The following is a 13,302-nucleotide window of genomic DNA, read 5'->3' on the forward strand; positions in this document are numbered from 1 at the left end:
TCTATTCAGTAAATGAGCTGCTACATTTTGTTTTCATTTTTTGAAATTTGTTACAGTTTGTTTTGTATCCATAGTTTTCAATCACCATTATTGTAAAAGGGCTTTCGTCAATTCGACTAAAATTAAAATATTTGAATTATCGTAAGGGTTTTACAAAATAAATATTGCATCTAGACACGAAAACTTTATTTTCTAAAGTAATTGACTTAAAAATAACTAAATAAATGTTCTAAAAACAGTTTGATAGCATATTTTTTAAATTCAGGAGGGAAATTATAGTTTAATTATATATTATAATTATTCTAAAATACAAATTTCGGAAAACAGGAAAAAACGAAACAATATTTTGGCGGAAAACGCATTTATAGCTAGGTAAGTGTGGCCAGATGCCGTATATCAAAATTGGATCATCTTCTGGTCAGACTTCTTAATGTTCATGGGGAAAAATGCGGCAGCCGCACTAGTAGCAAAGCACTCTTCAAAAACTTTCGACCGGACCGCTGTAAACATTTAAACGCTCGAAACAAAACGCCGTAATTAAACGCGAATTCAATGCAAATTAAATTTAGCTTCACATGACGACTGCTGCTAGTTGCGGGCGAGTGCAAGGCGCGTGCATATCTCGAAGAAAAAGTGCTGAGCCCAAAGACTGAAAAAAGTTCTAAAAAGTGAGTGGGTGGTGTTTTCTTCTCCCCTTAACGAACCCAATTAATAAACAAAGCGGCGGAGCAGTAAAGTTTTCCACACGTGATTTGAGCGAAGGAAAAGTCTTCACCTTATAAGGCAAGTTTCGAGTTGCATGCGGCACCCATAAAAACCGTATGTGCGTGCGTTCTAAATTAGATGCCCGATGTTCTGCTATTAATTAGCTATAAGTTCCTGTCTTGGGGCAAGTTTTCGCCCCTTTCCTTTTTTGCTAATTTCGAAATTGGGTCAACGTGTGCGATGCTACATTGGCTGTTCGAGTTTATATGTTTTTTTGTTTGGCTGCTGCCGCCGAACCAGTTTATTGACCTTGTTTTTCGGCTCTCCAAGTGCAATTGGGGCTTGACTTTTGACAATATGTCCGACTTTTCTCTTTTATGGGGATCTACTGACTAGGAATTATAATCGGCGGACATGCAACGCATTTGCAGCGCTGATTTGAGTGGAAATAAATGTTTATCACCACCTAGCAACACGAATCCGAATCACACACTCCTTCTTGGGGACATTTCCGTTTTTTTCAACAACAAAGGCCAGTAACGACTGTCTGTGTGTGGGTGTGTTCGTGTGGGTAATATGGGGGTGGCGTTTTAAATTGATTAAATTAACTGTTTTTATTTCTGCCGAGTGTCGCGTCCCATGTAAACAACAAACAGATGTTTTGGACATTAGAACCCTTAGTGTTGGAAAACGTCGCGCCCTCAGATAGACGATCAAACGCACATTGTAGCTGTGAAAAGGAATACAAAATTTAATTTTTTGTTGCGTTTAAAAATATATTTTATTTGTGAATTAATATTTTGTGGATTACAAATTCGTCTGCGGCACAGCTAGGTCGCTAACTAACTTGTAATTAAGTTAATAACAATAAGTTAATGGCAACAGCAAAGCAGATGTTTAATAAGGTTAAATCTGTTTTTATTCAATAAGCAGCGATTATAAACAAGGTATTAACAATTTTAACCAAGTTTAATTAAACAATTATTAGTAAAATGTTGCACAATTAACTGAGTAAATAATTATTTATTTAATAAAAAGGTTTAAAAAAATGATAAAATGATTCAATTTATGCAGAATTTTTAAATAAATACTATAAAGTATTAATATTTAATAGTGAATTAATTACAATAAAGTGTGATAAGGAGCAACACGATAATAGTGAAAGATAAAGTGTTAAAGTTAAGCTCCGTATACTAAAAGTAAGTACAAATAAAGTTATATTTTCCCTACTTCAGTTTTACGGCTTTTTCTTTTCCAGATGTCCGACTTTTATGAACTTTTGAATGTGCCATCCACGGCCAGTTTCGAGGAGATCAAATGCAGCTACAAACAATTGATACTACAATGTCATCCCGACAAATTACGACAGCTCGATGACCCAAATCCGGGATCGGAGGCCCAGAACAGCGACTTCAATGCGATAAACGCGGCGTGGAACACGCTCAAAGATCCCATTAGGCGCAAGTACTACGATGCCGAATTGCTGCAGTCGAAATTCCAGGCACACAGCAATATATACGCTAGCGTAGAGCTGGATGAAATGCAGCGGATCCCAGTGGAAATCGAAGAAGACGACGAGGCATCTCCCTCCCAAGAACCTGATGCAGACAAAGGGCCGGCGACAATGTGGAGCTATGCGTACGACTGCCGATGCGGCGGTCAGTATCTGTTCGATGGACCCGGAGACAATGAATCATCCGAAGTGATTGTGGAGTGCAACGAGTGTTCTTTAGTGATTATTGTGAATCAACCCACAACATGTAAATAAAGAATCCAAGGAGAAATAATGGAACTGCTGCCCAGCACAACGCTTTACTCTATTCGATTAGGGGCTCTTTTAAAATTAACTTTTACACTCCGTTTATTGTTTTCTTGAACCCCGGCTCGGCGGACTCTCTTCATATGCAAAGCATGTTGTCATCGGCATCGTGCATTCGACATTTAGCCGTGCCCAGCCCCTTCTTTGTCGCTTGCTGTGCCCAAAAGTGATGTAACATGATGGTACATCATTCCAATTTGGGTTCCCCCACTCCCGCTGTATATTCACTTTGCATACGTTTCATTTCCGCTGCGCGGGGAGAAATTACCAAAGACTTGATGTCTTTGGCGCGTGTGAATTGTCGGAGGTTTGCTAAATTATGAACTGTTTGGTGTTTATTTATTTGGGGTGTTTTTGGGTCAAGTTTTGGATGGACTTAGACATCATTAATGGGCTCGCTAAATCGCGGTTACGACAAATGAAATTGATCAATTTCGGATTTGTAATAAATTCGTCTTAAGTTTTCTCATTAATATTTATGGCGATTAATTTATTTTGTAGCCAAATAAAATATAAAGTACAAATATGTGGTTAGTATGAATCGTCAAACACCAAATATTTGCATTTATTTCTCATAACAAATAAATAGTAATTTTATTTGAATGATAAAATATTTGAATGATACATATATAATCAATCTAAAACGATAGAATATATTTACTACAGTTTTAAGGTTTATAATATTTATTTAATTCAATTAAATTTGAAAAAGCTTAACTTTTAACTATTGAAATTAAAATCTCTTATTTGATTTCCTATGGTCGTTAAGTTTCATTCGCCATACACAAAAAACAACGGTTTTTAAGCTCCTTAAATGTAATTATAATTACTCGAATTCGCCCATTTTTTGCTTTTTGTTAAAATTCAATAACCCCGCCCGATCGCAGCAACGCCGGCGATGATGTCAGCAACTGCAAAAGCACAGAAAGCGCAAAATGTTTATAAACGACTTCGAGAGCAGACGAAAAAATCGAGTACACAATGGGAATCCATTTGTTTATGATTATTGCAAAGTAATTTGCAGTCGACACGGCAAATTACGCACACCCAGTCTGTCGAGCAGTTTCTTGTATTTTATTTTTATCAATCCCCCTCGCAAACTCTTTCGCCGCCGGATAAGTACGTCACTCGATTGATAATTAACGGTTGTCTAGCTTTCGATTTCTAAACATACACTTGGTATATGTACATACATATATGTATGCCTACATATATGCTCGTTTGTGCATAAATGTTATTTACATAAAACGGCAGACAAGCTTGATAAACACTTGATTTCCAGACCCAGTTCGAGTAAAATGAGAAAACAAAAGTCAGCGGGAAATGTGCGTACCTTTTGAATGCTACATTTATGTGAATTAGGCACTGGGAAAAATATTTTATTTAAAAAAAATAATTTGGTTTAGGTTTAATTATGGATAGATTTTTTAAAATTTAAGATAAGTTAAAAAAACATTAATTAATTCTTAGTTAAGAGGCTACAATAAAAATCCCCGTTCCTTAATCTGGTCTTGGAAATGTAAAACAACTTCTGTTTAAAGTTATTGGTATTTTTCTCAGTGGAAGCATTTCACTGGCATATTCCTAGGTCTTTTTATATCTTTTGGGCATCTCTCACTTTAATAACCTTTTGACACAGAAAATTGAAACGCTTTAACGCATTTGCCGCTCGTCATTCATTCTCGCATTCCCTCATTCCATCAATTACTCCGGCTTGGCTGAGTGTCTTCTGTTACGAGCTGTTGTTTTTGCAAAAGCTGCACAGAAAAAAAATTGTTGGATACGATTTTTTTTTGGTTATGATTTTACGGTTCAAACATTTAATTTAAAATTTAACAACAATGGTTCAGATAAATTTTGATCGTTCCTATAGCAGCTATATAGATATAAATCTATCTATATTCGTATCTGTATATGATTAAAAACAACAAATTTATAATTTGTTTCATTTAATTTTCCAATTGTTTCTATGGGAGCTATTTGATATAGTCGTACGAATAGGTCCGTTCAGACTTATGTACTACCTGTAGTAAAGTAAATATTAAATTATTTAAAATATTTATCCAAATAGCTTTTAAACTGAAAGACTAGTGATCCTAATCAAGAATGTACATATATACTTTTAGGATCAGAAACGACTCTTTCACTGCGTTGCCAACTTTTGAAGAATTTTACAAAACATTCCACAAGCAAGAGTACAAAAATCATCAAAATTATATAAAACAAAAAATGCTTGCACGCCAAGTTTTAACAATTTAATTTTGTTCATAATATTAAAATTAAATTGTAAGTGCAAAACTAACATATGCGACACTATGGTTAGCGAAGGAACTCAATCTGTAGCATTTTGAACTAAAATTACATCTACACAGCTCTTGAACACGGACTTAAATCTCAAAGAATGTAAATAATTGTAATAATAATGTCTCTCCTGTAAAATTAACATACTTTTGTATACATGATAAGTTTGGGTTAAGGTTATATATCCAGGGAACAATTTAATCTGAGTTAACAAATTTCACAATGAGCTGTTTTTTCTTCTGTGTACCCGTTTTTGTTGCTGTGTGACACGCGTCGCAGCGCGATTTGAGATAATAACGTTAGCGTTCGCTCTCGGAAAGTGCAGATATGTCGGCTACAATAAGCCGGGTTGGAGCTCCAGCCCCAAGTCGTCAACCGTCTCCATGTTCCAACTCCACATCTCTGCCCTCCGCCTGGCACTTTCATTTTGTTTTCACTGCGCATTATAGACGCTTGAACAGCTTTAATTGCCCAATGGCCAGAAGAAGACGAAAAACCACGCAACTCGCGTAGAAAGCCCAAGAAGGTTGAAAAAGAAGCCGGGGCAACGGCGGAAACTGTGCGGAAAATGTTTGTCATACCCACATAACATTTACTGTAATCTAATGGAAACATAGGGAGTTTTAATTGAAATTCAGTTCGTTAAGAAAAGGGATAAAATAACTCCAGATACTAGGTCAATCATTATAAACTGGACACAAAAGGTTTTTATTTCTAAGATAAGTTATGAAAGAAGTATATTTTATAATGGTGTAGTTTTTAGGTTTTTTAGGGAATTTTAGAAATTTAAATTATAAAGGGCAAATCAGCTTTATTCAAAAAAAATATTCCAATTTAAACTTATTTATTTCTCATTTGGCCTTTTATACATAGGTTTTAAAAGAGTCCAGAATAGCTGTTTACAGGAATAATTTTTGTTATTTATTTGTTCTATAAGTTGAACAAGATTACTTTCTTTTAGGCCAGGCAACGTGTAATAACAGTTGTGTTTTTATAATGAGTCAGATTTCGCTTTAGGTCCTCCAAAACAGCTGATCGATACATAAAATATAAGATTCGTTGCCTTACGGTATTTATTCAGATGAGTTGGGGATATCTCTTAAATGGAAAAGTATCCAGACAAAAGAAACATACAAGATATTCCCCAGAACTAGTTGTGCCTGCAAACCACGAAGATCGTGAGTGATAGCTTCAACAACCCGTCTTTTTTCTGGTGCTTTCGTCTGTGTCTTTTGTGTCTTTCTCTCAATCTTAATTACTCAAAAGTGCCAATTAATTGTTGATTTTTTGTTGCTTTCTTGCTATATTTCTTAAGCAACTTTGCGGCTTCCCAGGCAACTCCTCGGGCCATATAATGCTGTTGTTCTGTTTCTGTTTTTCGAATCTGTGGATGCTTGCCCAAGGTGTCCGCATCTGTAAATGTATTTGCGAATGTGTAGCCGAGTGAAAAGCAAGGTAACAAGTGGGGCAGCAACTAGAGCAGACAAACATCATGCAGATACAGATACCTCCTCCCACACAAGGCGGAGATATATTCCAGTAAAATAAATCGTACATCTCTAAACGTCACTGACTTTCTGGAGCAACTGTTATTCGTAGTAGCTTATACTCCTAATTTAAAAGTAGCCCTGCAATAGATTTATCCCTATTATTGCATCGACAAAGGAAAACTGCTATTTGTAGTAGCTGAGTAAACAAATGTAAATGAAAAGAATCCTTGAAATTGATTTACCTTCATTTTTATAGCGACAAAGCATATGAACAAAGGAAAAATATCCGAATAAAAATTGGAATTTCAAATATTTATTTCTGATGTCATTTACATCCAACTAAATGCCTTCTAAATGTTACACTTAATTTAATAGACCCAAAAAAATTTGATATTTGCTGTTTGAAAATTCTAATCGAAGACCATTATTAAATCGTTCCAGTAGCTTTGGTGTGTAACTCACGCCCACAGAGTCGTCAACCTGGCTGGGAGCAACAGCCTCACGATTGACCGCCAGCACTACCAAAAGACTGAAACGCCGTCCAGCCAGCGAGCAAAGGGGAAGATGGCCAGTACCGGCGAGATCTGGTTGCAGTGGTTCTCCTGCTGCTTCCAGCAGCAGCGCTCCCCCTCCCGCCGCCCACACCAACGCCTGCGCATCGACCGGTCCATGATCGGCAATCCCACCAACTTCGTCCACACGGGCCACATAGGATCGGCGGACGTGGAACTGTCGGCCAACCGCCTCAACGCGATCTCAACCCAGATGCAGAGCAAGGGCGGCTACGAGACCAACTCGATACACTCGCTGCATGTGAGTTGACTTTACCAGCCGATTGGTCACCTATACAGGTTAACTTCTTTAAGACGAACTATGCTAATGCCGTTCCGCTGTTACGCATGCCAAAGTTTTGTAGTTCCCTTTGATTTATAATGAGATCATTTATCCAGCTGAAGCATAGGCAAATACTATCATACTTTGTTTTAGAATAAATTTAATAATTTTCCGATAAAGTAACTAAATTTCTTTAATACAAACGTTTGTTAGTTCGTTTTAAATAGGTTTTGCTGTAAGCGCTCTTCTGGCTCTTGATCTGTTGAATCATCTGTTTTTTTGGCTCCCCGCTTTGCGGCTTTTTTAATGTGCGAATCACGTCTTGATTCGATTGTCGCAACCCAAGAACCTTTTCGACACTTAGCACTTATATACATACATACATAGATAATATATCTTGAGACGCAATGTTCAGGGTGGAGGCTAAAAAATGTGCATTCGTATATTCAGTTCCATTGAATATACTTTCCTAGAAACAGATTACAAGTTTAAAGGATAAGCTTAAGTGAACAGGCTCATTTATAAAAACCACAAGAATCGATGAATTTTTATTTATTTCATAGCTTGAAGTAAAATAAACCAAGAAACACAGATTGCAAATTATTTATGTACATAGATAAATACAAAAATGTTAAAAAAATGTTATTTGCCAATTAGTAATATAAATAATGCATTTTTTAAGAATCAAATTCTTTTGTTTTATCAAGGACCTTATAATACTTATTTTTTGTAATGTCTTATAAACTTTGTTCAAAAAGGTAAACGACAAACACATATGTTTATTTTATAATTTTGTATTAATTGAATAGCAACTTAATTACAAAATTATAAAACAGACTATAAACCGTAAAGGCTTAACCAAAATCCCAGAGCTTGTACTATCTATCGAACATACCCCACTTTAGCTAAATTCAATTAATACATCCCCAGTTTGCCGCCCCCACAACAACACACATGTGCATGCCGAACACTCGTTGTCTGGGACCCCGATGCTGATAACGCCGCCCCTCCCAAATCCCTCCTGTCCCACCCCTGTCGTCGATAGCCACATATGTATATAACTATAGTTAATTGAGACAACGGAGCTGTTGAGCAGTGCACTGGCCACGGTCTAGTACATCGCTTAAATGGTTGACAAGCAATCCTCGACTCATGTTTCTTTTGGTTTTTTGCTCTTTATTCGCAGGCCTGCTGATGGAAGCCCCCAATCACCTCGCTATATCCCCGCTATAAAATGCATTTCGTGCAATTTTTTTTACTGAAGGGAGAGAAGCAGCATACAAACTTTTTACAATTCTTTGTTGTGGCGTGTTATCAGGCGAAGATGGCAAAAATTAAAGGGAGGAAGGTGAGCAATGCTGGAAATCATAAGAGATGTGAAAAAGGCGAATTTGAATTAGGATCCAGATAAAAATCAGACGTCTACCCGACAACGGATTTCATTCCGGCTTAAATCGCGGGCCCCTTGCGTTCCAATTACAGAGTTTGCGCTGATTTGCTTTTTGTGAGTATTAGCTAAATGAAAAATCGCAAAAAGAGTGCCAACCGACTAAAAACAATAAAGAGTTAAGCCTAAAACGATATATATACAGAGTCAGTTGGAACATTACGAACCATTTTTTGAATGTACTTAATGTCAAAACAAGAAAGGAAAGCTAACTTCGGGCGGAGCCGAAGTTGATATACCCTTGCAGAATATTTTATAAATTATATTGTCCAAAATTATTCATATGATGTATTCTTAATACTCATAAAATGTCCCAACTTCCTAACTTTAAAAACACCAAAGTTATGGCATTTCCAATCGTTCAGTTATATGGCAGCTATAGGATATAGTCGGCCGATCCTTATGAAATTTGATAGGTCGGATTGATTGGCCAAAAATAAAGCCCATAGAAAATCCCAACTTCCTAACTTTAAAAACACCAAAGTTATGGCTTTTCCGATCAATCAGTTATATGGCGGCTATAGGATATAGTCGTCCGATCCTTATGAAATTTGGTAGGTCGGATTGATTAGCCAAAAATAAAACCCATAGAAAATCCCAACTTCCTAACTTTAAAAACACCAAAGTTATGGCTTTTCCGATCGTTCAGTTATATGGCAGCTATATGATATAGTGGCCCGATCCGGCTCGTTCCGACTTATATACTACCTGCAATAGAAATACAACTTTTGGGAAAGTTTCAAGCAGATAGCTTTAAAACTGAGGGACTAGTTTGCGTAGAAACGGACGGACAGACGGACAGACGGACGGACAGACGGACGGACAGACGGACAGACGGACATGGCTAGATCGACTCTCCTGGTGATGCTGATCAAGAATATATATACTTTATAGGGTCGGAAATGTCTCCTTCACTGCGTTGCAAACTTTTGACTGAAATTATAATACCCTCTGCAAGGGTATAAAAATCAAGAAGGAACTATCCATAATAATTTACATTTTCAAAGTCCATTTTAGAGCACTTATAATATTTGTATGCTCTTACGAAAACTGCCTTATAATCAGTTGCACAACCAATAAAAAATAGTCTGACCTACGATATTTGGCTGAAATGGTGCAACTAGCGAATCTTATTTTACAAAAGCTGACTTAGCATTTACACCAAGTTGTTAACTGTATACGGAAAACTGTCGCACAATCACATTCAACACACAAAGTAATCAGCTTAAGAACATTCATGATATTTTCTTCATTCGAATATTTGTAAACCTCTTGGATGGATTTTACGCAAGTGACAATTCAAGCGTAGATTGAGTACCTATGTAGAACCCCACATCAAGAATCAGAAATATATATTTGTAAAATCAAATGCCGTTGTAGATAACAGAGTTTAAACATGCGTTGGGTTTTAAGCATATAGACTAATTGTATAAACAAATATTTAAGCAATAATTTATGAAAATATATACCTATATATTTTAAAAGCAACAAACCGTAAATAAATCGTGTATTTTTATGGCAAGCTACAGCGGGTACTTTGGATATTATCTCCCGGCATCACGGTTCAACGGACAGCTAATTGCACACCCTAAGTGCTTTTTGCTACTAGCTCTAATCGACCAAATATTATTTTTCTATTCGGTGGTGTTGATTTTGGCCTAATAAGTAGTGCATACTTGAATTTTGGGAGCCATCTTTTGAGCCCATAAATAATTTAAATATTTTAGCTTTAACATTTATAAAGCAAACGGGCTAAATATCACTAAATTTATGTTTAAATTAAAATTTTTGTAGAAAGGTAACATAAGCTTGTAAACTGAAAAATTGTACAAAACTTTTAATTGTCTTAGCTTAAATCGTTTTACGGGTTTGTATTTGCAATCAAATAATTGGTACAATCTTTAAGAATTTAAGACACCTAATATTAAAATTGGAGCTTATCAAATTAGAGTAAAACACTCAAAAGAATTCGAACTCGTTTATCTGTAAGGAACCGAGATCCACATCTGCAGTATTTGTAAATCAGCAAAAATTTTAAGATTTGGCAACTAAACATTGTAAATTTATTTTATTGGAACACAAACAAATTAGACCAACCTAATCATCGTTTTCGCTACCCGAACCGCTGCCGGAGCCGCTGCCGCTACCGCTTCCACTGCCCGACTTGCTGCTGCCGCCGCCGCTCTTTTGACTGCCTTCGTTATCGCTGCCACTGGCGCTGCCTCCTCCGCCGCTCTTGTCGCTCTTGCCGCTTTTGACGCTGCCTGCATCCGATTCGCTGTCGGAGTCCCGCAGCGCCTTGCTGGCCTTGGCTTTGTCTACCTTCTTGCTACGACGTGCCTCAAAATCAGAGCCCTCGTCCTCATCCGAAGAGTAGATCGTGGATGCCTTCACCTCCGCCTGAGCACCGCCTGATCCCTTCTTGTACCGATTCTTTATGGCACTCAAGCTAATGGCGTTCTCATCATCGCTGCCATCGTCGTGCTGATAAGATGATGTCCCACCACCCAGAAGCGGTTCGCCGGCACCCGATTTCTTCTTCTTGGGCTGCGACTTGTGCTGATTGCGCATTGCCTGGCGTAGCTTTGCCTCCTCCTCCTTGAGCTGGGTGGGCCTATCTGTTGTGGGATCCTTACCTACCTGAGTTAGGATCTTGATTCCGCTGGTCTTGCTGGATCGATCGGCCAGCGACATGGTCATCTTTTTGTGCGTGAAGGACTCCGTTGAATGGGGGCGGAAGGTGAGCTTAGTCCTGAACACGGACTGACCTTGCAGACCCGTGCCCTGTCGGATGAACAGATGGTTGTGGTCTCCCAATAGCGGCTGCCTGTACGCATCGAATATCTCGTTGCCCAAATGGAGCGACATGCTTCCGTCGGACCAGCGTACAAATCGGGCATTTGATTCGCGTACCATGTCGCCCTTGTTGTCCATAAATTCACGCCAGCGGATCGTGTTGCTCACTTTGAGCTTGATGCGCTGCCTTCCCTCCTCGTCCATGGTCTCCTCTTCATCGATTTCATCTTCGTAGGTTTCTGGATCAAAAGGATGAGTGACCACTGACAAAAAGTTAGGAAGCTTGATAAAGTGTTGCTCTTTTCCAAGATCCGCAGAAATGCGTGGAATCTCCACATCAATTCGGGTTTCGGGGAGAGGCTCGGGCTCATCCTCCTTGGGTACCTGCTCAACTTGGGACTCGGCTTGATCCCTGGACCGAGATCTGGAGCGAGAACGCGAGCGGCTCATCGAACGACTGCGGGATCTAGACCTACTCCTGCTGCGACTCTTCGAGCGTGCTGGAGATTTACTGGTAGCTGGCCCAGCATCCTCCTCATCATCACTGATATCATCAGCGTCGCCAAAGATGTCAGCTGCGGCAGGAGCTTTCTTTGCCTGAAAATGCCGAATGTATAAGATTAGGTTAACAGAATCATATGAGTTATGAAAATTTTTTTTAAATTTATTATTTAATAGACAAACTCACCACTTCCTGGTCGGACTCGCTGTCAGAGTCGATTAGCCGTGAATTCTTCGGTTTAGTGGGCGATTCCTCCATGTCGCTATCGCTGCCACTCTTATTCTTCTCCTGATCGGAGCCACTAGCCTTACGTGCCTTTTTTTTCGGCACGCCAATGTCGCTGCCGGAACCGGATCCACTGCGGCTGCGACTTCTGTTGGGCGAAGGTGTGCCCGTCTTTGAGCGCGACCTGGAGGTTCGGCTACCACTTCTGCTCCTACTCCCACTGCGACTGCCGCTCTTGGAGTTAGCCCGCTCATCGTCAATCTGCAGATTAGGCGAATTTGAGCGGGATTCCTCGTTGCCGCTGCCCTTGCGTGTGCCACTACGAGAGCGGGATCGGGATCTAGCACTCTGAGCAGAGCCAGATTTGCGACTTCGGGCGGACCCGGATCTCTGACTGTGCCCAGAACCTGATCTACGACTTTGGGGCGAGCCAGATCTGCGGCTCTGCGGGGATCCGGATTTGCGGCTTTGCGGGGACCCGGATCTGGGGCTTTGTGGGGATCCTGATCTACGACTTTGAGGGGATCCTGACTTGTGGCTTTGAGGGGATCCTGATCTGTGACTTTGGGGGGATCCTGGGGACCCCGACCTGTGGCTGTGAGCAGATCCAGATTTCTTGCTATGAGCGGAGCCAGACCTCTGGCTTTGGGCCGATCCGGACCTGGCACTTCGTGGAGAACCGGAGCCGGAACGAGATCTGGAAGATCTGGAGCCCGAGCGAGATCGATCGCTGCCACTGGCCGATTTACGACTTCGGGGGGAACTGAAAAGAACATATTAACCAATCAGCACACTCCCCACGCTCCTTAAAAGATGCAATAACTTACCCGGGTGCACTGCCTCCTTGTGGCGTGGCGCTGCGGCTGCGGGTACCACTACGACTGGAACCGGATGAACCTGAGTAAACACTGTAAATACTAGTTCCTCAGGTCACGAAAGCTTCATACAACTTACCGCTTTCATCGTCCGAGTTTTGATCACCCATATTGCCAAGTAAACTCGATTGAAAAATTAGAAAATCGGAAAAAGATTTCGCGGCCGGGCAATAAAATTTAGTTTGGGATGCCTCTGCACTGTCAGACTAATCGATTACTAAAAACAGCTCGAGTCCTCTGCATGAACAGACCAAATGGCAACTCAATACCCGTTCGCGACTATCGATTAAATGTAAACAACTATTTTA

At 39.6% G+C, this 13,302-nt stretch overlaps 3 protein-coding genes across 9 annotated transcripts; 2 read left to right on the forward strand and 1 right to left on the reverse strand.

The window, feature by feature from the left end:
* The first annotated feature begins 573 nt into the window (after positions 1-573).
* Positions 574-8,730, forward strand: LOC108041258 (CDC42 small effector protein homolog). 3 transcript variants are annotated; one of them, XM_044457393.1, is made up of 3 exons: positions 574-668; positions 6,760-7,128; positions 8,336-8,730. In XM_044457393.1, the coding sequence occupies exons 2-3, from the start codon at positions 6,880-6,882 to the stop codon at positions 8,342-8,344; spliced, it is 258 nt and encodes an 85-aa protein (XP_044313328.1). In that variant the 5' UTR covers positions 574-668; positions 6,760-6,879; the 3' UTR covers positions 8,345-8,730. The 3 variants fall into 3 exon arrangements, with proteins under 3 accessions (XP_044313328.1, XP_044313329.1, XP_044313327.1); XM_044457394.1 differs by having other exon boundaries at positions 580-668; positions 6,757-7,166; XM_044457392.1 differs by having other exon boundaries at positions 580-668; positions 6,757-7,128.
* On the forward strand, positions 579-2,497 carry LOC108046258 (DPH4 homolog). 5 transcript variants are annotated; one of them, XM_044457390.1, is made up of 3 exons: positions 811-1,652; positions 1,820-1,904; positions 1,964-2,497. In XM_044457390.1, exon 3 carries the CDS (start codon positions 1,964-1,966, stop codon positions 2,471-2,473), a length of 510 nt encoding a protein of 169 aa, XP_044313325.1. In that variant the 5' UTR covers positions 811-1,652; positions 1,820-1,904; the 3' UTR covers positions 2,474-2,497. The 5 variants fall into 5 exon arrangements, with proteins under 5 accessions (XP_044313326.1, XP_044313323.1, XP_016981350.2 ...); XM_044457389.1 differs by having other exon boundaries at positions 812-1,652; positions 1,780-1,904; XM_044457391.1 differs by lacking the exons at positions 811-1,652; positions 1,820-1,904 and adding an exon at positions 579-668.
* Positions 8,731-9,931: 1,201 nt separating the features above from the next.
* On the reverse strand, positions 9,932-13,225 carry LOC108041238 (another transcription unit protein). The gene is made up of 4 exons (XM_044457381.1): positions 13,074-13,225; positions 12,947-13,016; positions 12,081-12,882; positions 9,932-11,989 (listed from the first exon to the last, which is right to left on the reverse strand). The coding sequence occupies exons 1-4, from the start codon at positions 13,102-13,104 to the stop codon at positions 10,694-10,696; spliced, it is 2,199 nt and encodes a 732-aa protein (XP_044313316.1). The 5' UTR covers positions 13,105-13,225; the 3' UTR covers positions 9,932-10,693.
* Between the last annotated feature and the right edge of the window lie 77 nt (positions 13,226-13,302).

Source organism: Drosophila rhopaloa, unplaced genomic scaffold (genome assembly GCF_018152115.1).
Source record: "Drosophila rhopaloa isolate 14029-0021.01 unplaced genomic scaffold, ASM1815211v1 contig_155, whole genome shotgun sequence".
In the NCBI taxonomy this organism is placed as follows: domain Eukaryota; kingdom Metazoa; phylum Arthropoda; class Insecta; order Diptera; family Drosophilidae; genus Drosophila; species Drosophila rhopaloa.

Coding starts and splice junctions, on each gene's coding strand:
- LOC108046258 (XM_044457391.1), top strand. CDS start 1,964: ATGTCCGACTTTTATGAACTTTTGAATGTGCCATCCACGGCCAGTTTC.
- LOC108041258 (XM_044457393.1), top strand. CDS start 6,880: ATGGCCAGTACCGGCGAGATCTGGTTGCAGTGGTTCTCCTGCTGCTTC.
- LOC108041238 (XM_044457381.1), bottom strand. CDS start 13,104: ATGGGTGATCAAAACTCGGACGATGAAAGCG. Junction 13,017..13,073: donor AAACTCGGACGATGAAAGCG/GTAAGTTGTATG, acceptor GTGTTTACTCAG/GTTCATCCGGTTCCAGTCGT. Junction 11,990..12,080: donor GCGAGTCCGACCAGGAAGTG/GTGAGTTTGTCT, acceptor CGGCATTTTCAG/GCAAAGAAAGCTCCTGCCGC.